The sequence below is a fragment of the Lathyrus oleraceus genome, chromosome 6 (genome assembly GCF_024323335.1).
Source record: "Lathyrus oleraceus cultivar Zhongwan6 chromosome 6, CAAS_Psat_ZW6_1.0, whole genome shotgun sequence".
Classification (NCBI taxonomy): domain Eukaryota; kingdom Viridiplantae; phylum Streptophyta; class Magnoliopsida; order Fabales; family Fabaceae; genus Lathyrus; species Lathyrus oleraceus.
The window spans coordinates 503,921,139-503,945,297 of record NC_066584.1 but is presented as its reverse complement, the minus strand read 5'-3'; the positions used below and the strand labels follow the sequence as shown (position 1 = coordinate 503,945,297).

The following is a 24,159-nucleotide window of genomic DNA, read 5'->3' as shown; positions in this document are numbered from 1 at the left end:
TAGATTAGTAGTATTGAACTCATATCTTATTTGGATATGCATTATGTTATTACTTGTTTTATTTTACCTTGAGGTGATTATTGAGAGATGATCATGGTATGAGACATGGATCATTTTATGAAATACATGAGTATTCATTATTTTCCGATGCGAACGCATATGCTTGAATATTCATGATAAGTGAGATGTGTTATTTTAAATGACCAGGTGTATTGTATATTGATGATGAATGATGTTGGTTTTTGAAAGCTTTTAGTTTTTGAAAACGTCGATGTGACGCCCTTTTGTTTATATGCGTGCTTATTTACTCTGATTATATGTTAAGTATTTTGGGGTAGAAAAAGGGGTGTTACAGGAACCATTTGGGTTGTTTATGTATGTGGGTATTTATCACGTTTATTGTTTTTATTTTTAAAAGAGTGTGTAAAAATGATTAGACTATGGGAGTTTTAGTTTATTATGCTCGCCAAGGATTGTGGCCCTGGTGCCTACGTATCACTCATCGGGTGATGAGGAACTAGACCTCCGTAGTTCAGAGTAGAAAATGTTTATGTGTTGGTTGATTTTACCTTTGAGAAAAGGGTTTTTGGAGTAGTGCCCTAAGACACAAAAATGAGGTTTGATGAGTTGTGTTGATTTTACCTTGAATAAGGGTTTTATGAAAATAATATTTGTGATTAGATTGTACTAAAGTCTATGGGTGGAGGTAAATATTCTAGACAACAAGTCAAGCGTCTTGCGTCCAAAATAATTACAGTAAGGGTAGGAATACTTCATTCTTACTCATTCTCCACCACTTAAGACTCGTGGCGCACAATGATATTCGTAGTTTTTATGTATTTTGAATTTGATTATGAAAATGTCACTTGACGTTGGATCAAGGGTTTGTTTATTTGAGTATGAAATTGGGTAATGCAATAGGTATGCAAAGTAACCAACGAGAAAGTAAAGGGTATCATTGTAAGGTAGCCTAAGAGAAAGTCTTGTGTATGCAAAAGTGACCTAAGCTAGACAAAGGATAATGGTCTTACAAACATGTCCTCCTAGGGTGGTGCCATGATGTCATTCTTACATCTGGTATGTAAGTTACAGATGAAACCCAAAGTTGAAAACAAGTATCACAAGGTAATGAAAATGTCTCCAAGCAAGGTCCTAGGATGAGATCCTCTAAGTCCAAGTTGATTAAGTAAAATGCTTTGTTTTGGGTCTTATTATTTTATAATGTTTTTGTGGTTTTTAATGTATTATAACAATAAGATAAATGATAATAAATAAAACCTACATGATGAGTTTATACAATGAGTATGATAAGGATGAGTACTTAAATATAAATTACAAAGTAATAACATAAAAGTAAATAACAAAATAACAATGATAATAACAATGGTTAGTAGATCAAAGTTAGTAAAGTTAAGTTAAGTTAGTATTATGAACATGACCAACACTTGAGGATTATCTATCCTTAGGTCAATAGATTCCAAATATGGCGCATCATGGGATAAATTATCACTGATGCAAAGTATTGAATATGATCAAAGGATCAACTTACAATAGATTTGTAACAATGAAAGTTATGCAACCCCAAGTCCATCTATCAATAGATTGACAAAAGGAAGACTATGCTAACTCAAGGTTTAAAATTAGTGTTTTGATTAAGTGATTTAAGTCAAAAAAAATTATAAAGATCAAGGTATAATATGAACAAGATAGTAAAGGTTAGTGTGTAATATGTACAAGTTAACATAATGGTTAGTGGCTTAGTATAAACCAAAAGAAATGACATGTATCAGATGAAATAAACAAGTTAGCATATGTATAAGCAAGGCTTCATCTACATGTCAAATGACCCAAGTTGGTTGATGTAGGGGCAACTTATCCATGCTTCAAAGTACCATGAATGAACTTTTGATCATTCATTAGTAGGTTTGAAGTATGGAAGGTTCAAGCAACCCTAAACGATCCAATATCATGAGAAATGTAGAGTTCATTAGCCATTTGATTCAAGACCTCATAAGTCCATGGAAAAATGGCCAAATGACATGAAACAAGGCACCAATAAATATTAGAGGCAAAAATAACAAGGGTTCATGTTGAAAATATTTTCAGAATAATAAAATAAGTGAGGGTAAAAAATAAAACAAAGTTGGAAATAAATAAGCTAAAAAAAAATGGAAAGTGAAAAGAAATAAATAAATAATGGAATGCACAAGCTGGGGGTTGAACCCCTGACCTTGGGGTCATGAGGGACTAACCCCCTCTCCCACTGGGCCAAGCGCTCATTTGTGATAACAAACGCGTGTAACAAATAAAATAATAAAACAATAAAATGAAATGAAAGCGGGTGTGAATCAGCCAATCAGGACATGACAACCAAAACATTTGAATTCAAACGCGTGCAAACGGTCATCTTCAACCTCTAACCTTAGAAAATCAAAACTCAAAAACAAGTGTTTTTAACAATATTTAAGCATGGAAATAACTTGCAAACACAACAAGAAATCAACCTCCACACTCATGAGTCATTGATTGGCTCTGAGTGTGGAGTATTTTTCCACGAACCAGAAGAACAACTTTGACCTAATCTAAAAATTAAATGGTGAATATTGTTTAATCGAAGTTCAAAGTATGGGTGTAATGATCATAGAGTAATTTCGAGTCGAATGGTAACTCGTTTGAGTGATGGGGGTGAGTGGAACTACCTGATCAAAATCGATCTCAGAGTGGTGTTCTGATGACTTAGCTCAGCTCAGGTGAGGCTCAGGGAAGGTGAGTTAGGACTTGGTAAAGTTTGAGTGAAGTTCAGAGGTGGATTCTGGGTGGCTGTTTGGAAGTGAAATGCTTTGAAACTTCAAAAACGAAACTCTATTTTGAGAGGTTCAACTTGAGTATGCAGCAGGGTTAATTATGCTTTGGAAGCTTTTCAAATTAATGGAGGACCTTCCTCTATTTACAGGGAAGGTGTTGGGATGATTTGGAGAGAGGATGAGTGAGGTTTCTTCAGAAAATGGAAGTGGCTCGGAGCATACTCAAGGTTGAACTTGGGGGGACATGTGTGGTTGTGTTAAGACCTTGATTGCTGATCGCGACTTTATGAGTCGAATTTGGGGTACAAACTGCAAGTGCACAGTTCTATCGCGTAGTTTTAAAAGATATCAATCCCACAGGGACTTATGAATCGATATACCGTTTTCTAAGGTTACTTCGTAAAGCTAAGGCGGATAATACTTTGATTGTTTGGGGGAAAAGTTAAAACTAAAATAAGATCTAAATTAAATATTAATTAAGCGGATATCGGTATGTAGTTCGTCGTAATTAGGGAATCAATTCTTCGTTGGTTTCTTGGTTTTAAAACAAATCCTTTCAGTAGACACTATTGATTAAAAGTCTTATCTCAAACTCTCGCTCTGTTGAATAAACTATGATTTTATATTAACGTAGCTGTCACTTATTAGTTAAGTCCAAAATCACTTTTTGAAAACAATAGAATCCGTAGAAACTCTTTTTAAGAAAACACTAAACGTTTAAACATCCTTGTCTCAAACTCTCGCTCTGTTGACTTAGATTATATAATTAAATTCAAATGCTTAACTCTCGTCCTCACATTCAACCTTTAAAAATACTTTTTGAAAAAGATTAGAATTTAATTAACTCTAAAAATTGCTTTCGCCCTGATCTAGAATTAATGTCCAATTTACACTGTCCAGTTAAAAACTCAAACTCTCGTTCTATTGATTTTAACTTCTTTATGTCTTTTACTTTCGTACAAAACCTTGTTATTAAACCTGTAAATTGAGACCGTAAAAAGAGTGGTTTTATTTTTAAATGTAATTAAACCAACTTAGTTTTGATTCCTTCATTCCGCTTACTCTACATACCGATACCTAAATAAATTAGCCAGACATGCTTAACAGATCTAAATAATCAGCATGCATAAATAATTCCATCTCAGGCAAATAATATAAATAAACAGTAAAGCAGAGCATATATAAATTCAAACAATAATTAAAGAACCTGAATAATTTATAGCAATCTTGAACACTCCACCACAGACCGGTTGGATTTGTTCTTGAATTCTTCAATCGGACAGGAAAACAAAAGTGAAGGAATAAAAATCTAGGGTCTAACGTAAGGTTAGATCTAGTAAAAGATACACAATAGTTTCCGGTGTAGAAACTATTGTGCGAAAAATTAATTAAGTGCTGAAAGATTAACTGGAAAGGAAAGTAAAAATAAGAATTGTAATTAAAAGCAAAAACAATAAAGGAAAAATAATGGTATGCTTGCACGACTGGAAGAAGAAAATTGAACGAAACGGAGAGTCCCGCAGGGTTTGCCAAAAGCTACTATTTATATTGGTCACTTGTTGTAACTGTTTCCAGAGGTCTTCCGTGTAAAGAGTCTTCACGTTGCAAATGGTCAAGCGTAACAATAGGCCTCAACGTCTTTGTTGCGCTTCTGAAGCCAAAAATATAGGGGAATGGTGTGACGTACGTCACACCATGTGTTACGCTCGTAACACAAGTAGGTAGGGCGTGACGCTCGTCACAGCTTGTGTGACGCTCGTCACGGGCGCAGCGCCTTGCTTTTGGGCTGGGCTTTGGCTTGGTGGAATTTGCTTCTTTTCATTTCTTTTTGCACCTCCTTTTCTTCCTTTTTCACTTGTGCTTCAAATAAGCTACCTGAGATAAATAGAAAGAAAATACCGAGTAATATCGAATAAAATGAAGTAAATTGAAGTAAATAATAATATAATTTAATTAAATTGAGTCCTAGAATGTGATATTATTTCATGTTATCAAACTCCCCCATACTTAGACCTTTGCTTGTCCTCAAGCAAAATACAGTATAGAACTCGTTTTAAAAATTTAGCCAGATGAAATTTCAAAACACACATCAATTCGTACTAGGTTGCAAGTAGATTTTGTTTAGAAGCAACTTGAATTTAATCTCGACATCAAGAACTACCGTTACCACATATGATAATCTTACCTCATGCAAACCAGTTCGAGTCATGCTATTATAGCTAGCCTGGTTCTTTTTCTCTTATTTCACCCGTTTTCATTCTAGCGAAATCACATTAAGCCCTTTATCGTTTCGCGCACATAGTGGAGTGACCGGTTAGTGATTCTGATCCCCTTTTTAGCTTGAAGCTCTGGTACATGAGTCGGATAACTTCGTTATTTAGTCCATTGCGAATTGCGGGGGATCGGACTGTAGTCCTCCCTACCAAGTTCAGTACCAGATACCTGCTGAACCAACTCATAATGGGTCTTTCGTATTATATTTTTGTATGATCTGCAACCTTTAGATTAAATGATCTGGTAAGGATCACCTAACTTAGTTAGTGCATTTCCTGATATATATTTTTATTTTGGGAATCATTCACTTATATTCATCGGCCCTCCACGTAGTTTGCTATTAAGATGGTGTTGACTTCTTGTATAAACTACTCGGGGTTACTATAAAGTTAAAAATCCAGGGACTTGTATAACAGTTGCCTTTCTGATCTAACAAGTTGAGGTTTGTTTAGAGTGTTGGGGTGGTAATAGTTTTTGTCTTAATTTGTTCAGGTTCGATAAAATAAGCAACCTTTATACTTACTGAGTGTGTTGAATTTTTGTTATGGCTCATGAAAATTTTTTAGGGAATAGATAATAGAAATTTTTCACACTAGGGACTTAACTTAAAATATATTATAAGATTTTTTTTATTTATATAATTCAAGGGAAATAACAATGAAAAGAAAGGTACATACTTGAAGAAGGGAGGATAGAAAGAACACGGTTTCCCCCCCCCATACTTAAATGAAACATTGCCCCCAATGTTTCAAGGAAATCAAAAGAAATACAAAAAGAAAAGGAAATTAAATCAATGTTGCCTTCCGCCTCTTGTTCTTGGACCTGGTGATCGTTGACGTACTTCTAAGTCGTCAAACCTGCTGAGCAACTCAGTGAACCGCTGATCGGTTATAGCATTCCTCGCTTCCTGTTGTTGTTGCATTTGGCGCATCATTTGCATCATTTCGAGATTCTGCGCTTGCATACCATCAATAGCATCCATGATGTCGTCGTTGGTTGCAGGTCTTCTTCGTCGACGACGTCGTGAGGATGGGCCAGCTGCATTATCGGAAGGGTTGAGCGGGACTGATTGTTGTGCTGGAGCATGATCACCTAGCTCCATTTCTTCGAACTCGTCTGTAGACGGGTTTGCGTGTGATGGCTCGGTAGCTTCGGGAGCATTCAGATCATAGAGGTGGCGGTTGGGGTTGGTGACATCCGTTAGGGCAATGTTGGGTAGAACAATGCTTGGGACTTCCTGGTTATTCACCATAAGGTAATATTTTCCGCCTACTCTGTTCTTAATTAGGCGGCTGGACCGACAGTAGCTTATATCCATAAATAGGGGAGGTAAAGATTCTAAAGTTTGGAGTCGGTCCCCTAGGTTTAAGCCAAGTGCTATGGTGGTGATTAATCCACCAATTACAAAAGGTTGACGGCCTCTAGCACATAATGTGCGGATATGATGAAATAGGAAGGAGGCGGCGTTTACCTTAGTATCCGGTTCGAAGACGCATTCGAGGAAGAATAATTCCTTTGCGTTGACTTTGCTGTTGTTCGGTCTTCCAAAAACTATGTTTTGCAGGATGCGGATAAAGTACCGGATAGTTGGGTTATGTATATGGGAAACAAGGAGCTCTTCCCAGTTGTTGGCATCTACACCGGATATTTTCCTAAAGAGGTCGAAGGCGTGTATGTTCCACTAGGAATTTGGAGGGATTCTCAGGTGGACTTGACCTTCTACAGGAAACTGTAGCATGGTACGCAATTGGTTTTGGGATAAGGAGTATTCGGTGTTGAACATACGGAAGGTTGCGGTACCGGTTAAGTACTCGTCTTCACCGGTGGGAGTGTTGTACGCATATGAACTTAAAAATTCTAAGGTTAGGGAGGGGTAGGTAGGTTGATTATGCGTGCATAGAAAGGTTAAATCAGCAAGATGGAGCATCCATTCTATACCTTGAAGTAATCCTAATTCTTGTAAACAAGTTAGATCAGGATACCTGGTAGAGGTGACACCTCGTTGTTGGAAACGCTCGAACTGCTCCCTTTGATAATTGTCATCTTCGGATCGGAAGATGATATTTCCGAAAGCTTGGTTGCCCGCCATATCGGTAAGTGGTTTGAAAGAAGTAAAGGTAATAGGAAGAAATGTAGTTTATAGAATGATTTGTGGTGTATGAAGAAAGGTATGGTGGGTATTTATAGGGAAAAAAATTGGAAGTTGGAAAGGGAGTGGTTGAAAAGTAAATAAATGTGGGTAAATGTGAATAAATGGGGAAGGTAAAAAGGTGAAGTGGTGTAACGGGCGTCTCCCAACGGTTAGTAACGTTAACATGGTCAGACGGTGTCACGCTCGTGACAGGGGCGTTACGGGCGTCACAAGCACTTGGTGTGACGTCCGTGATAGATTGTGTGACGCTCGTCACACAGTCTTTCTGTGGCACGTTACTGCTTGCGTTCTTTATAATAATTATAGTAATTTATTTTTATTATTTTGTTTTGTTTCAGTTTATTTTATTTGGCTATTGTGATACTTTAAATTGCCTTGCATGCTATTCTACTTTCCATAATATATATATATATATATATATATATATATATATATATATATATATATATATATATATATATATATATATCTTTAATAAGTTATGTAGGTAGCATACAGTAGAAAGCATTATTGCTAGATATTGCATAATTCATAGTAAAGTAAAATAAATCAATAGCTTCATAAAATAATCATAATGTAACATTGGAGGAGAAAACAAAAAAAAATGCGAAAGAGAAACAAATACGAACATAATTTGAAATAACATTAATGAATAATCTAACTAAAACTAAATAACTAAGAAAAACAACTTCTATCCATCCGCACGATCTCTGGCCGGATGAGCAAAGGAGTTAACATGGTTCAGCAACTCGTGGAATTGAGTTGTCATACTGTTCATGTATCCCAGAAATTCTTGTCCCATGTTAGCTAACTCTTCTCTGAGGGCGTCCTGTTCTGACATCAAAGCTTGAATGGTGGTGTTATAATCAGCTCCGGGCATATGATGTATAGGATCAGGTATTGCCGACTCTTCGGTCGGGGTAGGTTGAGGAGGAGGATCAATATCATAATAACCAGATGGTGTCTGAGGGTCAAATTCAGCATAAGGGATCTGGTCATCACAAATCTCATAGTCCTGGATGGATTCAGTAGATCTAGCTGGAGAGGGTGTTGCGTTCAGATTATAGAGCCAGTTATTGCGGTTATGAACACTAGTCCTAGGACTGGGCAAGGTGAATAGGCAAAGAACTTGGTTATTAATTATAAGCTCAAACTCTTCAGATCCTAGGTTTGCTATAAACATAGTGTTGAAGAGGAAGGGTATACTCATAATCGTAATGCCACAAAAAGGGCTTAAGTCAAGCATAGGTTGACGTAATCCGATAGCATTACCAATCATGGTTATCAAACCGCCTATTCGAATTGGTGCTCGTTCATCTTGGATAAGGTGGTCAAAATTTGCCAACATAAAAGTGGCACCGTTTACTGGACGGTTCTGGGAAACACAAAATATGATGAAGAGCTCATCACGTGAAACTGAGGTACTGTTTGACTTCTTCCCAAATAAGGTGTGGGTCAGGATCTTATGGAAATAACGGAAGGTCGGGTTATGTATGTTCCCAGAGAGAAACTCATGTTCCTCGGGATCGTCATTTCCAGTCAAGCTTCCCCAAAAGTGTTCAAGTTCTCTATATTCAAAAATTTCTTCTTGGCTCACTGTGAATGTATCAAGGGAGGTAGGGAAACCTAAAAGGTTGGTAAAGTCTTGAATATTAAATTGATACTCCATGTTAAACATTCTGAACTGGATGAAACCTCTGCTTATTCTTTTCCCATGGCTGGGTAGATAGATCAGGGAGCTAAGGAATTCTAGTGTTAGTCTCCGGTAGGTGACGAAATGTCTACGGATAGGAGAGGTTTCCCACCCAATCTGACTCAACAAATACAGGACACTTTCTCTTAGTCCAAGGGCAGTCATTGCCCAGTCATCAGCATACAAACTAGGCAACATCTCTCTCGTGGCTAGTTCCTCAAACCTTTGTTTCTGAGCTTTCCCTCTGAATTTGATACCCATACGATCAATTTGTCCCATCAGGTTAGTGTTAGCTAGAGAAAAAGAAAACAAGAGTTTTAGTCAGGATTTGGCCAAATGCCGAAAGAAGAAGAGAAAAGTTTTTAATAAATTAAAATAAATTAAGAAAGAATACTAAATAAAATTTAAAAGAATAATTAAGGAAGAAATGAAAATATAAATATTTGTGGGTTGTCTCCCACTAAGCGCTTTGTTTAATGTCGCAAGCTCGACATAAAAACTATCAATTATAATCTATAAATTCTGGAGGCATTTCGTCTAAGTGCAAGACTTGCGAATCTTCATTGTTTTCTGCATAGTGATAATGTTTTAGACGTTGCCCGTTTACGGTAAATGGTTCCATAGATTTTCCTTTAATTTCCACCGCTCCACTGGGGAAAACATTGGTAATTTGAAATGGACCTGACCATCTAGATCGTAGTTTTCCCGGGAATAACTTTAGTCTAGAGTTAAATAACAAGATTGTATCGCCTTGTTTGAAGATTTTCCTTGCTATGCGCTTGTCATGCCATTGCTTTGTTCTTTCTTTGTAGATTCTGGCATTTTCGTAAGCGTCTCGTCTGAGTTCCTCTAATTCGCTTATATCAAGGATTCTCTTTTCGCCGGCGGCCTTATAGTTTAAATTTAGATTTTTAATAGCCCAATAGGCTTTATGTTCTAATTCTACCGGGAGGTGGCAGGATTTTCCATAAATGAGCTTAAATGGGGTTGTCCCTATGGGAGTTTTGTAAGCAGTTCGATAAGCCCATAAAGCTTCTGGTAGTTTCAATGACCAGTCTTTCCTTGAGGTGGCGACTGTTTTTTCTAATATCTGTTTGATTTCTCTGTTAGACACTTCCACTTGCCCACTGGTTTGAGGGTGGTAAGGTGTCGCTACTCTATGCCTTACGCCATACTTAAACAGTAGTTTTTCGAGTACCTTGGATATGAAATGCGATCCACCATCACTGACTACTATTCTTGGGACACCAAATCTTGGAAATATTATATTCTTAAAGAGTCTAGTTACTACTCGTGTGTCGTTTGTTGGAGAAGCTATAGCTTCAATCCATTTTGATACGTAGTCAACTGCTACGAGTATGTATTTGTTACCGAAAGAGGATGGAAAAGGTCCCATGAAGTCTATCCCCCACACGTCAAAAATCTCTACTTCCAAAACGCCCTTGTGTGGCATCTCGTCACGTCTAGATATGTTTCCTGTGCATTGACATCTATCACATTTCTTAATAGCCGCATGCACATCCTTCCATATATTTGGCCAATAAAAACCGGCTTGTAGGATTTTAGAGCAGGTCTTGGATGTACTTGCATGTCCACCATAAGGAGCGGAGTGACAGTGTTGGATTATATTTTCTACCTCTTCTTCGGGTATACACCGACGGAAAATACCATCGGGGCCTCTTTTAAAGAGTAAGGGATCATCCCAGTAATAGTGTTTTATGTCATAGAAGAATCGTTTCTTCTGCTGGTAGGATAAAGTAGGTGGAACTATTCCGGCAGCTAAATAATTGACGAGATCAGCGTACCATGGTGTAACAGATATGGCTAAGGTGGTTTCTACCTGTTTATCAGCGTTATTTTCTCCCAAAGTAGCTATAAGTTTATCGTACAAGAAATCATCGTTAATTGGTGTTCTTTCCGGTTCAAGGTTCTCAAGTCTAGAGAGGTGATCTGCTACTACGTTTTCAGTTCCTTTCTTGTCTTTGATTTCCAAATCGAACTCTTGTAGCAACAGGATCCACCTTAGGAGTCTAGGTTTAGCATCTTTTTTTGTTAAGAGGTATTTGATAGCAGTGTGGTCAGTGTAAATGATTATTTTGGCTCCGACCAAGTAAGAACGAAATTTATCTAGCGCAAATACTACTGCTAGAAGTTCTTTCTCGGTCGTGGCGTAATTCATTTGTGCTTCATCTAGAGTTCTACTTGCGTAATATATAACGTGAAGCTTTTTATCCTTTCGTTGTCCTAAAACAGCACCTACAGCGTAATCACTGGCATCACACATTATTTCGAATGGTTCATTCCAATCTGGTGTCTGCATTATGGGTGCGGAGATCAATGCTTGTTTAAGCGTTTGAAATGCTTCTAAACATTTATTATCGAATATGAATTCAGCATCCTTCATCAATAGCCCGGTTAAAGGTTTAGTTATTTTAGAGAAGTCTTTAATGAATCGTCGGTAAAAACCAGCATGTCCTAAGAAGCTTCGTACTTCTCTCACAGTTTTCGGAGGTTGAAGGTTTTCGATTACCTCTATTTTGGCTTTGTCTACTTCAATTCCTCTATTTGATATAATGTGTCCTAAAACAATTCCTTCTTGTACCATAAAGTGACATTTTTCCCAATTAAGTACTAGGTTTACTTTTACACATCGTTCTAGAACTCTTTCTAGGTTTTCAAGACATTCCTCAAAGCTTTGTCCGCATACGGAAAAGTCATCCATAAATACTTCCATGATGTTTTCAAGAAAATCGGCGAATATTGCCATCATGCACCTTTGGAAGGTTGCAGGAGCATTACACAAGCCAAACGACATTCGTCTATAAGCGAAGGTACCAAAAGGACACGTGAACGTTGTCTTTTCTTGGTCATCAGGATGAATTGGTATTTGAAAGAAGCCTGAGTAACCGTCTAGATAGCAGAAATGAGAATGTTTTGCTAATCGTTCTAACATCCGGTCAATGAATGGTAAAGGGAAATGATCTTTTCGGGTTGCTTTGTTTAGTTTCCTATAGTCAATGCACATTCTCCATCCCGATTCGATTCGTTTGGTTATAGTTTCTCCTTTTTCATTTTCAATAACTGTTATACCTCCTTTCTTCGGTACTACGTGTACAGGACTAACCCATTTGCTATCAGATATAGGATATATGATACCTGCCTCTAATAACTTGGTTATTTCCTTCTTCACTACCTCACTCGGGATCGGGTTTAGTCTCCTCTGGTGTTCCCTGGAAGTTTTACAGTCTTCTTCTAGCATGATGCGGTGCATACAAATAGAAGGACTTATTCCTTTAAGATCGGTGATGTTGTATCCTAGTGCGGTTGGATATTTTCTTAAGATATGCAGGAGTTTTTCTGTTTCGAGTTTTCCTAGGTCTGCATTAACTATCACTGGTCGTTCAAGTTCTAAGTCTAGGAATTCATATCTCAGATTTTTGGGAAGTGCTTAGGTCTAGGGTTGGTTTCTTAAAGCATTGCGTAGGGTCCGGTGTTATTGCTAAACATTGGTTAAGTTTGTCTTCTACAAGATAGTCAGATGATTTGTCTTTTTCTAACTCTGTTTCTTTTATGCATTCATCGATGATATCCATGAAGTAACATGTATCTTCTATTGCAGGTGCTTTCAAAAATTGGGAAAGAATGAACTCAATTTTCTCTTCTCCCACTTCGAAAGTGAGTCGTCCTCGTTTTACGTCTATGATCGCACCGGCAGTTGCTAAGAACGGTCTTCCCAGTATAATGGGTGTAACTTCATCTTCTCTAATGTCCATAATTATAAAATCAGTTGGAATGTAGAATTGACCTATGCGCACGGGAACGTTTTCAAGAATTCCTACAGGATATCTAACGGAACGATCTGCTAGTTGCACAGACATTTTAATTGGTCTTAATTCTCCCATTTCCAGTTTCTTGCATATGGATAAAGGCATAACACTAATACCGGCTCCTAAATCGCATAAGGCTTTATCGATGAAAAATTTTCCTATGTGACAGGGTATAGAGAAGCTACCCGGGTCTTTGAGTTTAGGAGGCATATTCTGGATTATAGCGCTACATTCAGCAGTGAGTGTAACGGTTTCGCTATCTTCAAGTTTCCTTTTATTAGAAAGAATTTCTTTTAAGAACTTGGCATATGAGGGCATCTGCGTAATAGCTTATGTAAACGGAATTGTGACGTTTAATTGTTTCAGTAGGTCAACAAATTTTTTAAACTGGCCCGCATCTTTGGTTTTAATAAGCCTTTGAGGGTAAGGGATAGGTGGTTTATAAGGTGGTGGAGGTACATAAGGTTCCTTCTTTTCTACGGTTTCCTTATTACTCTCTTCCTTTTCCTTAGTTTTATTTTCTTCCTCAGTTGACTTTTTAGAGTTTTGGTTTTCTATCCTTGGGTCAGACGGTCCTTCCACTTCCGTTCCACTTCTTAGTATGATTGCATGAGCGTGGCTTCTCGGGTTAGGTTGGGGCTGTCCAGGAAATGTACCAGTTGGGGCAGCAGTAGGCGCTTGTTGTTGAGCTACTTGTGATATTTGTGTTTCCAGCATTTTGTTATGGGTAGCCAGGGCATCTACTTTACTTGCTAGTTGTTTAATTTGTTCGCCAGTGTGTACATTCTGGTTTAAGAAATCTTTATTGGTTTGCTGTTGAGAAGCTATAAAGTTTTCCATCATGATTTCCAAGTTGGATTTCCTAGGGGCATTATTGTTAGGTGTAGATGAGATCGGCTTTTGATATCCCGGAGGTATAGCTGGGGCTTGATTCGGAGATTGTCCAGGTGCGTATAAAGCATTATTACTCTTATATGAAAAATTTGGATGATTCTTCCAATTTGAGTTATAGGTATGCGAGTAGGGGCTTCCTTGAGCATAGTTTACTTGCTCCGCTTGGATTCCTGTTAGGAGTTGACAATCTGCAGGAGTGTGACCTTGGATTCCACAGACTTCGCAATTCTGAGTTAGGGCAACCACGGTGGCTGGAGGTGATACATTTAAACTTTCAATTTTCTGGACCAGAGCATCCACTTTTGCGTTAACATGATCAAGGTTACTTATCTCGTACATGCCAGTTTTAGTTTGAGGTTTTTCTACCATTGTTCGTTCGCTTCCCCACTGATAGTGGTTTTGGGCCATGCTTTCGATAAGTTGGTAAGCATCAGCATAAGGTTTGTTCATTAGTGCACCACCTACGGCGGCGTCTATTGTTAACCTCGTGTTGTACAAGAGACCATTATAGAAGGTATGAATTACTAACCAGTCCTCTAAACCATGGTGTGGACAAAGTCGCATCATGTCTTTGTATCTTTCCCATGCTTCGAAAAGAGACTCGTTATCTTTCTGTTTAAATCCATTTATCTGGGCTTTTAACATAGCTGTTTTGCTCGGCGGAAAATATCGGGCAAGAAAGACTTTCTTTAACTCGTTCCATGTGGTGACTGAGTTGGAAGGAAGAGACTGGAGCCATCTTCTAGCGCTATCTCTTAACGAGAAAGGAAAAAGACGAAGTCGAATTGCCTCTGAAGTGACACCGTTAGCTTTAATAGTATCAGCGTATTGGACAAATACGGATAAATGAAGGTTTGGATCCTCAGTAGGATTTCCAGAGAATTGGTTCTGTTGTACTGCTTGCAACAGTGAAGGTTTAAGTTCGAAGTTGTTTGCTTTGATTGCGGGTGGAGCAATACTCGAATGCGGCTCATCTTGCGATGGAGCGGCGTAATCTCGAAGAGCACGAGCTGGTTCTGCCATCTCGGGTATCGACGAAGGAAGAAGATTTTTGAGATCAGGAAGTTCGACAGGAGGGAGATTGTTCGCAGCACGGTATTCCCGAATTCGTCGTAAGACTCGGAGATATAGTTCGATATCGTTGATTCGTAAGTAGAACGACTCGCCTTGTGAGCGAGTATGTGGCATACAAATCAACGAAAGAAAGAAAAGAAAAGAAAAAAAATAAGCCTTAGTCTCTACAGCGTAACAGAAGAGTTACGATATCGACTAAATAAAAGTCCCCAGCAACGGCACCAAAAACTTGATCGCGACTTTATGAGTCGAATTTGGGGTACAAACTGCAAGTGCACAGTTCTATCGCGTAGTTTTAAAAGATATCGATCCCACAGGGACTTATGAATCGATATACCGTTTTCTAAGGTTACTTCGTAAAGCTAAGTCGGATAATACTTTGATTGTTTGGGGGAAAAGTTAAAACTAAAATAAGATCTAAATTAAATATTAATTAAGCGGATATCGGTATGTAGTTCGTCGTAATTAGGGAATCAATTCTTCGTTGGTTTCTTGGTTTTAAAACAAATCCTTTCAGTAGACACTATTGATTAAAAGTCTTATCTCAAACTCTCGCTCTGTTGAATAAACTATGATTTTATATTAACGTAGCTGTCACTTATTAGTTAAGTCCAAAATCACTTTTTGAAAACAATAGAATCCGTAGAAACTCTTTTTAAGAAAACACTAAACGTTTAAACATCCTTGTCTCAAACTCTCGCTCTGTTGACTTAGATTATATAATTAAATTCAAATGCTTAACTCTCGTCCTCACATTCAACCTTTAAAAATACTTTTGGAAAAAGATTAGAATTTAATTAACTCTAAAAATTGCTTTCGCCCTGATCTAGAATTAATGTCCAATTTACACTGTCCAGTTAAAAACTCAAACTCTCGTTCTATTGATTTTAACTTCTTTATGTCTTTTACTTTCGTACAAAACCTTGTTATTAAACCTGTAAATTGAGACCGTAAAAAGAGTGGTTTTATTTTTAAATGTAATTAAACCAACTTAGTTTTGATTCCTTCATTCCGCTTACTCTACATACCGATACCTAAATAAATTAGCCAGACATGCTTAACAGATCTAAATAATCAGCATGCATAAATAATTCCATCTCAGGCAAATAATATAAATAAACAGTAAAGCAGAGCATATATAAATTCAAACAATAATTAAAGAACCTGAATAATTTATAGCAATCTTGAACACTCCACCACAGACCGGTTGGATTTGTTCTTAAATTCTTCAATCGGACAGGAAAACAAAAGTGAAGGAATAAAAATCTAGGGTCTAACGTAAGGTTAGATCTAGTAAAAGATACACAATAGTTTCCGGTGTAGAAACTATTGTGCGAAAAATTAATTAAGTGCTGAAAGATTAACTGGAAAGGAAAGTAAAAATAAGAATTGTAATTAAAAGCAAAAATAATAAAGGAAAAATAATGGTATGCTTGCACGGCTGGAAGAAGAAAATTGAACGAAACGGAGAGTCCCGCAGGGTTTGCCAAAAGCTACTATTTATATTGGTCACTTGTTGTAACTGTTTCCAGAGGTCTTCCGTGTAAAGAGTCTTCACGTTGCAAATGGTCAAGCGTAACAATAGGCCTCAACGTCTTTGTTGCGCTTCTGAAGCCAAAAATATAGGGGAATGGTGTGACGTACGTCACGCCATGTGTTATGCTCGTAACACAAGTAGGTAGGGCGTGACGCTCGTCACGGGCGCAGCGCCTTGCTTTTGGGCTGGGCTTTGGCTTGGTGGAATTTGCTTCTTTTCATTTATATTTGCACCTCCTTTTCTTCCTTTTTCACTTGTGCTTCAAATAAGCTACCTGAGATAAATAGAAAGAAAATACCGAGTAATATCGAATAAAATGAAGTAAATTGAAGTAAATAATAATATAATTTAATTAAATCGAGTCCTAGAATGTGATATTATTTCATGTTATCAATTGCACTTCAGGTCAATTTGCTTTGGTCCTTAGCATTGGTTAGGAACATACAAAGGCAAAGGGATGACCTGCTATGGATTTTGACTTTTAACCAAATTAGGAAATTTCATAATTTGCACATGTGATCGAGTTTTCTGATTTGTGAGTTGTTGGCACCCAAGTTAACTTCCAAACATAAGACACTATCATATGCAATGTGTTTGGAGGCCATTGGGATCATATCAAAGTGATTTGAGGGCTTGGTGCATGATTATGCAAATTCTGACTTGACTTGGTCTAGTTTGCTCATCAGGATGATTCTCAATCTTTGAACCAAGGAAAAATGAAATTAGCTCGTGCATTTTGTCCAAAACTTGTGCCAAATGTTACCTGCCATGTCCTTGATTAGATGCAAAAATAACCAGGTCAAAAGGAGTTATGGTTTGGATATGGCAATGTGGTAAAGTAATGGTCTTGGTCATGTTTTAGGGCATGGTATGCATGTTGGACCAGCTTGGCCAATGCAAAAATTGAGGTATTTGCTCAATGAATTAGATATTGGACCTCGAAATAAAGTTGAAAAGGATCTTATTTAGACATTTGGCTCAAAGAAGATCTTAAAAAGATTGTGAAATGAGAAAGTTATGGACTTTGGAACTTGCCGTAGGCCATTCTTGCCAAAATGTGACCAACCAACATGACCTAAAAATGTGATTTTGTGATTTCTTAATTTTTAAGGCACAATGGTGGATCTTTAAAGCTCATATGATCATATCATGATGGTAAATTTGGCTTGGGAGCTTTGTGGTATGATTTTAGATCAAGTTTATGGGTGAATCAAATGCCTTGAAAGTTCAAAAACCATGATCAAACCAAGTACTTGTAACATGCATTGAATGAATGTTTAAATGGAAAATTGTGGTTGTAATTGACATGAATTGATGTTGAATGAATGGTGGGGTGATTGGAATATCAAAATGAAGCAAGGTCAATGATCAAAGGATGGTGAAATTAGGGTTTCCTACACCACAAGCTTCACCAAGAACCATGGTTAGGGCTTGGTGATGCAAGGGTCATACTAAGATGTTTCACAGGTTTGGGGCATGAACAAATTTTGGATTTTAGGGATCCTTAATGATATGGTTAAGACCCATGGTGAACCATGACTTGTACAAGTCAAATGAGGGTCAAGAACTACGGTTAGGGTCCTTGGGTGACCAGATGAATCTTGATGCATCTTCAAGGGGGACTCACCATCCAAAATGGGTTTAGAGAGTGAGTGGGATGACTTGAGTGATATTCCAAGCTTTGTTGGATGCTTAAGGATAAAGATTAGGGTTAAGGTGGTTTGGAGACACCCTAACATGGTCAGGGGGTCTTGAGGCTTCACAGATGAACCCCCGTGCCTTGGATTTATGGATATTGTGGATTGTTAAGTAAAAATGCATATGAAATGACATGTATGGGATGTATGCTCATGAACTAGGGCTCAAGAAGGTGATATGGAGGTAGGGTAAATTCGAGGGTGTGATAGAAGATGATTTAATGCTCTTTTTTTTCCAAAGGTACTGCGTCTAATATGCAAAACCTTAAGCAAATCTTTGAAAGGTAATGTCATGTTTTTAGGAGATTATCAATCCTAGAAAATCTCCCACTTATATTAGTTCATCAACGTTAGAAGACATCAATTAATTGTTAAACTTTTATACTTCATTATTGACACTGCTCCTTACATTTATATAAGGATCTCCATTTTCAGAGGTAGCCCCAAAGTTAGTTATCTACATGGTTTGATAATAAAATCATATGCAAATTAGCTGCTTAGAAGACTTTTCTATTTCCATTGAATGAAGAGTTCAATTAACTATAAGTGTTATTGACAACATGTTTATTTATACCTTTAACATATAAGAGACATCAATGAAGTTGGTATTCTCAAGTTAGCATGGAATTACAAGACCTCCAAGGAGAACTAAGTCAATTTGTTGAGGGTCAGAACTATGAAAAATAAGATTATATGACATACCACAATGACTCCTCTGTTTGGTTAATTGCCAAATATAAATTGTTCTTGATTGATGAAAATAGAAGGGTCAGAACTATGAAAAATAAAATTATATGACATACCACAATGACTCCTCAGTTTGGTTAAGTGTCAAATATAAATTGTTTTGGATTAATGAAAATAGAAGGTGACAACGCGTTGGTAAATCTATCAATTTTTAGATTGAGAAATGATTATGGGATTAGGGCTGACAATTAATCGAATCAACTCAAAAATAGTTTAAAATTTGATTCAATAATTAAATCGTTGAAATAGATTCATGAACCAAATTAGATAAATATGAACAAAAAATTAAATTGGTTAACTAAATGAATTAAACTTGAATTATACATAATTTGACTCGTTAATTTAAATGTTTACTCTAAATCTTAATCCAATATTTTCTTTTAATCTAACTATTTTAATTGATAATTTATATTTTCAAATGAGCAAAATATTTCTAAGAATAATTATAAAAAAATCAACGTATATTATGCTTTTTAAGAAAATAATTTAGAAACATATATTTTCTAATTCTAAATTTCTTTTTTAAAAAATCAAATATATCTTCTAAAAAAATTTTTATTTAAAAACATATCATCACCATTCTTTAAATCAGAAACTATTTTTAAAGTTGTAAATTTTTGTAGAAGAATTTATACTTGATTGTTTTTTAAGTTATACTTTCAAATGTATCTATGTGTGCCTTGGGCCAAAAACCATTTGGCATCCTAATAAATCCCCCTCCAAATCTCATGTTTTGGAGACTTGCCTTCACCAAACTTCCTAATGATGAAAAAGTTTCTGAAGTTCATAGCAATGCATGCATCACACTTGTTTCAGACAGACATTGTTAATGGTAGTCGAAAAGATATGCGATTTAAATTATATTTCTTCATACTCTAAATCCTACTAGTATATAAATCCCAATTAAATTAAATTAAACATGATCAAGTACTACCATTATCTGTTGTAGTAGTACAAGGTGCTAATGAGTTGTGAGGGAGGCTAACACCACCACCTTTAACAGAAATACTAGGGAACTTCACTGTGCTTGCCCTACTCATTACACTCGACTCAAGAAATACAACTATCACTGTGATATCATCGTGGAAATGTCGACGAACTCCACGGTCTATTTTGTTTAAATCCGAATATCTCATTTCTCTCTTCTTTGCTGCCGCTTTAAGCGCAGTTTTCACCATCCTCCTTGCAATTCCCTGAAACAATAATACTTACGCGTAAGAGCTTCTCTAAAACAATATGTTTGCTCGAAACTATTCTCTTACGAATACTATAGATGTGTACTTGAGATGAAAATAAATGAGTTTCTTACGGCATGGGGGTTGTTTTGAACTATATCGACTGCTTCTTGATTGCTGAAATGTTCCCAGAGCCCATCGGACGCGAATATTATAAATTGATCTTGAGGCTGCAACTGATGCGTTAATATTGATGGTTCTGAGCTCAGTATTGGCCTCTTGAACGGCTCGTGAAGTCGAAACTTGGGATATAATGGTTCTCTATTGAACTCGGCTTTCTTCAAATATACATCGCCAATACATCTAGATATCTGCAATAGAAAAACAAGAACACACATCCAAATGAATCTGTGTTTTCGCTCATATAAAAACTAACAAGAATCAAGTATATAGCAATTATAGCAACAAAGCTGAGTAAGAATTCTGTTATGGTACCGAGACTATCTCGTACGTGCCATAACAATATTTGACCGTGACTTACTTGAATAATTCCCTTCACACGCCATACGTTATGCTTTAAGACAACAATATTTGAATCGTCGGGGTGCAAAGAATGAAGCTCCTGTCTTATAGACTCTATGGATGCATTGTGTTCTGTTGATAATTGCATGGCTAAAACTTCACCAGTCGCTTTAACCGTTCTTCCCAAAACAGCCCTGGAATCGCCGAGATTTGCTATATAAAGGGTTCCGTTGCAAATAACACCAACAAGACAACACGATCCAACGGCTGCAATTTGCGGTGAAATAGGCCACAGTTGCGAAACTAGTGACATAAACCCCTCTTCTGTTGCTTGGAATGCCTTGCGAATTACATCCACCGACATTGATTGTTGCTCGGTAGTAAACCCTGAGGTTTAAAATAGTGAAAGAATACATTCATGTTCACATTTTTGTAATCATACGTAGCACAATAAATCAAATAGGAAAATCCAGATCCCGCACGAATCTGGACCTTTTTTGGATAAAAAACATATTTAAGTGACTATAGCATAAGCGCTTGTCATAGAAATGCTTACGTTTAAACTATTTCTATAGAAAAATATATAATAAGATCAAACAGCATTCATATAAACTAAATTCTTTTCATAAGCTATCATGAGGAGAGCTTATGGAATTAAGCTGAAAACTGTTTATAGACATGGAATTAAGATATTTTCATAAGCTCTTTCAAACAGCTTCACAAGTGCCTTACCTTGCAATTGCAAATGGCTAATACCCAGTGTTGTCAAATAGCGGCCATGGCAGTGCTATGGCGGATATATATGGCAGTTTTTGGGACCGCCGCAATGGTAAATATCCGCTGATATTGTGGGTTTTTCTGCCATAATCCGCTATTTTCTAATCATTGTAGTTCAAAAGGGGCAAGTCAACACCGGGCATGACACTGACACGTCAACGCCGGCAATAATTTGAAAAAAAATAAATAAATTGATCATTATCACAAGTGTCGGTGTCGTGTCAGTTGGTGTTCGATGTAGACACGCCTTTTTTTCAGAGGCATCGGTGCTACAGAGAGAGAAATACAATAAAGCACAACAAACAAGTAAACTCTATGCTAATAGAAACAAGCTTGAGGAATTCGCAAATCTTGTTAGCAACTTACTCTTGAGATGTTGAAATAGGTGGTTATTGATAAACCGAGACGTCTCAGGTCCTCCATGCCCATCATAGACACCAACAAAAGTTCCATAAGGACCAGATTCATTCAAGCTCAAACTACCCGATTCAATCTGGCTCTGATCCTCCAGCAAGTTATTGGCTTGAACTACAGCCATCGAAAATTCACCGCATAAGTGCTGCCCCGCGTCTTTGTACCATAATAGTCCATCTTGTTTACCTCCAGAATCTGATGATGTGCGTCCATTTCCATCCAAACCCGGCCGAAAGCAGGCCTTCAAAAAGTTCACTAACTCCGATAACATCCCTCATTTCACCAAACAACCATCAAGGATTTCCACATCTATCAAATCCCACAAAACAAACACACTTCACCCCTCACAATTTTCACACACAATAGACTATATACACACAATCCTACAATCCTCACAAAAAAAAAGTCACCGATCACCACGACAACGACGATGATGACAACAACAATGACGACGGTGATCCACAGCAAACTACAACAACTACAATAACATCAACAAACAAGTACATATAAAAATCAATCATAGTTCAACTTCAAATACATATAAATATAAACTAAAAAGGTCAAAAACAACAAGCTGATCAAAACAGTTTCCTAGGAAACAAAAACAAATGACATCCAAAAACAGAAATTGGTTTCCCCAACATAAATTCTCTTCTTTTTCTACAGCCGCAAAAAACCAAAAAGCTATGATTTTTCTTCTTTTTTTCATGAAAGGTCAAAACCCCACTTTTTTTTTCATGGAAATTTTTTCTGGTCAGCTCAATGGGAATGAAGAATCTAAAGTTGACATTTTTACATTGAAAATCAAAAACCAAAAAGACAGCAACAGAAATCAAAATTGTGTATGATGATGAAGAAAATTGAGGAAAGGGATCTTACCAAAGAATTAATTGGATGAACAAGATGAAGAAAACGATGATGATCTGAGATTGAATAGATCTGAGAGAGAGTTGAAAAGGAAGAATTGAAGAGTTTAGAGAGTGAAAAGGCTTTTACTTGTATAGAGGGAGACAAGGTCCATAAAAAGAGGTTGGAGCCAGCTAAGCAGAGGTTCACCAATGGGCTCCACTCCACATTCCAATGCTATGCTACAAACAAGATATACTTGATACATGTTTGGAAGTGGAATACTCATAATAAATTTTCAATGTGCACAAATTAATTTGACTTGTAAGATTTTTATTTTTTTTTAGTTTAAATGTATTTCTTAAAAAAATATTATTTAATTCAAGTTTTTTATAGATATATAAATATAAATTATTTTTTATTTGATTCACTAAACATAAAAATAATTAATTCTACTTGAAACACAATTAAATATATTTGAAGCAATTATACATTTTCGTAATCAATTTTAACTTCTACAGAAAAAGTAAAACTAAATATATATTTATAGTATATTATCTATCGATCTTTCATTATAACTAAAAGATCGTCTTTTTTATATATAAAATTATTTGTAAAATTTAGTATGTATTAAGATTTCTTAAAATTTATCGTGTTCTTTCTGTTGTGCTATTGAAAGAATATTGGTTCATCTATTTCTCGATTGTTCAATAGTTTTGCAGGTTTGGGAGCATATCTTTAAGTGGTTGAATTGTTTATTCCAATTCGACTTGAACGCCTCCGGTACTAACTGTAGCGGTAAATTCATGATCATCAAGCTATGGATAAGTTAGACGTCAATTAAATCAGAGTCGTCACCGCGCTTTTATTGTTTCTAGGGGAAAAGTACGAACAAAACCCAAAAGATAAGAAGTTTTCAAATCAAAACTAGTAAAATGTCAGAGATTACAGGTAAGGGGGGTGGTTACACATAGGGAAGGTGTTAGCACCCAAAGTGTCCTAGGTACTCCTAGGAAGCCCTTTTTGGTGTGCATATGTGTTTTTATACAAAAGATGTTTGCAATAAATAAAGTGGAGGGATGAGAAAAGAATTCATTAATTATATTTTTGTGTTTGACAAGACCTTCCGATTTGTGCCTACGTACCAACATAAAAATGAGGGATCAAAACCTCGTGATTCGTGGTATCAATTTCAAAGTAAGTGCATTGCTTTTAACAAAATTTTGAGTTTACCAAAGGCACAAGAGCCCTGAAATGGTTTGAATGAGTGTTAGTTCTTTTTGTCTTTTAAAATTTTAAGTCAAGTATAGTTAAGTTTATTTACAAATTTGATTAAGAAAAGAGTTTTGAAAATGCAATGACATAAGGCCAAAGTTTCTAATTTGCAATATGGTCAAAGTTTAGAAAAAACAAACACAAGCAAAGAAGATTTTAAAAAGAGAGAGAGATTTGAAATTAAAGAAATGGGGAGGAGATGAAGAGACTAATCCTAAGCAAAAATTTAAAAGTTAAGAGTTAAAAAGATCTAACCAATGGGTTGCAATCCAATAGACAAGAATGTCATATAGAAACCCAAAATTCCCTTGGACTTTAGAGTCAAACAATAATCAATATACAAATAGCAAGTTGAAGAGCAGGGCATCAAATAAAGATAGTCACATCCAAACTTAGTAACTCCATGATCTTCTTCAAAATTTTCCATGTATCAGATGACTTCAAAGATGGC

The 24,159-nt window shown here is 36.5% G+C and overlaps 1 protein-coding gene and 1 pseudogene across 3 annotated transcripts; one reads left to right on the top strand and one right to left on the bottom strand.

Moving 5' to 3' along the window:
* Positions 1-14,182: 14,182 nt before the first annotated feature.
* Positions 14,183-14,282, top strand: LOC127099753 (uncharacterized; annotated as a pseudogene).
* A 5,250-nt stretch (positions 14,283-19,532) lies between these two features.
* On the bottom strand, positions 19,533-22,667 carry LOC127091534 (probable protein phosphatase 2C 46). 3 transcript variants are annotated; one of them, XM_051030202.1, is made up of 5 exons: positions 22,467-22,667; positions 21,540-22,065; positions 20,416-20,783; positions 20,009-20,245; positions 19,533-19,892 (listed from the first exon to the last, which is right to left on the bottom strand). In XM_051030202.1, exons 2-5 carry the CDS (start codon positions 21,856-21,858, stop codon positions 19,623-19,625), a joined length of 1,194 nt encoding a protein of 397 aa, XP_050886159.1. In that variant the 5' UTR covers positions 21,859-22,065; positions 22,467-22,667; the 3' UTR covers positions 19,533-19,622. The 3 variants fall into 3 exon arrangements, with proteins under 3 accessions (XP_050886159.1, XP_050886160.1, XP_050886161.1); XM_051030203.1 differs by having other exon boundaries at positions 21,540-22,056; positions 22,467-22,633; XM_051030204.1 differs by having other exon boundaries at positions 21,540-21,896; positions 22,467-22,620.
* Between the last annotated feature and the right edge of the window lie 1,492 nt (positions 22,668-24,159).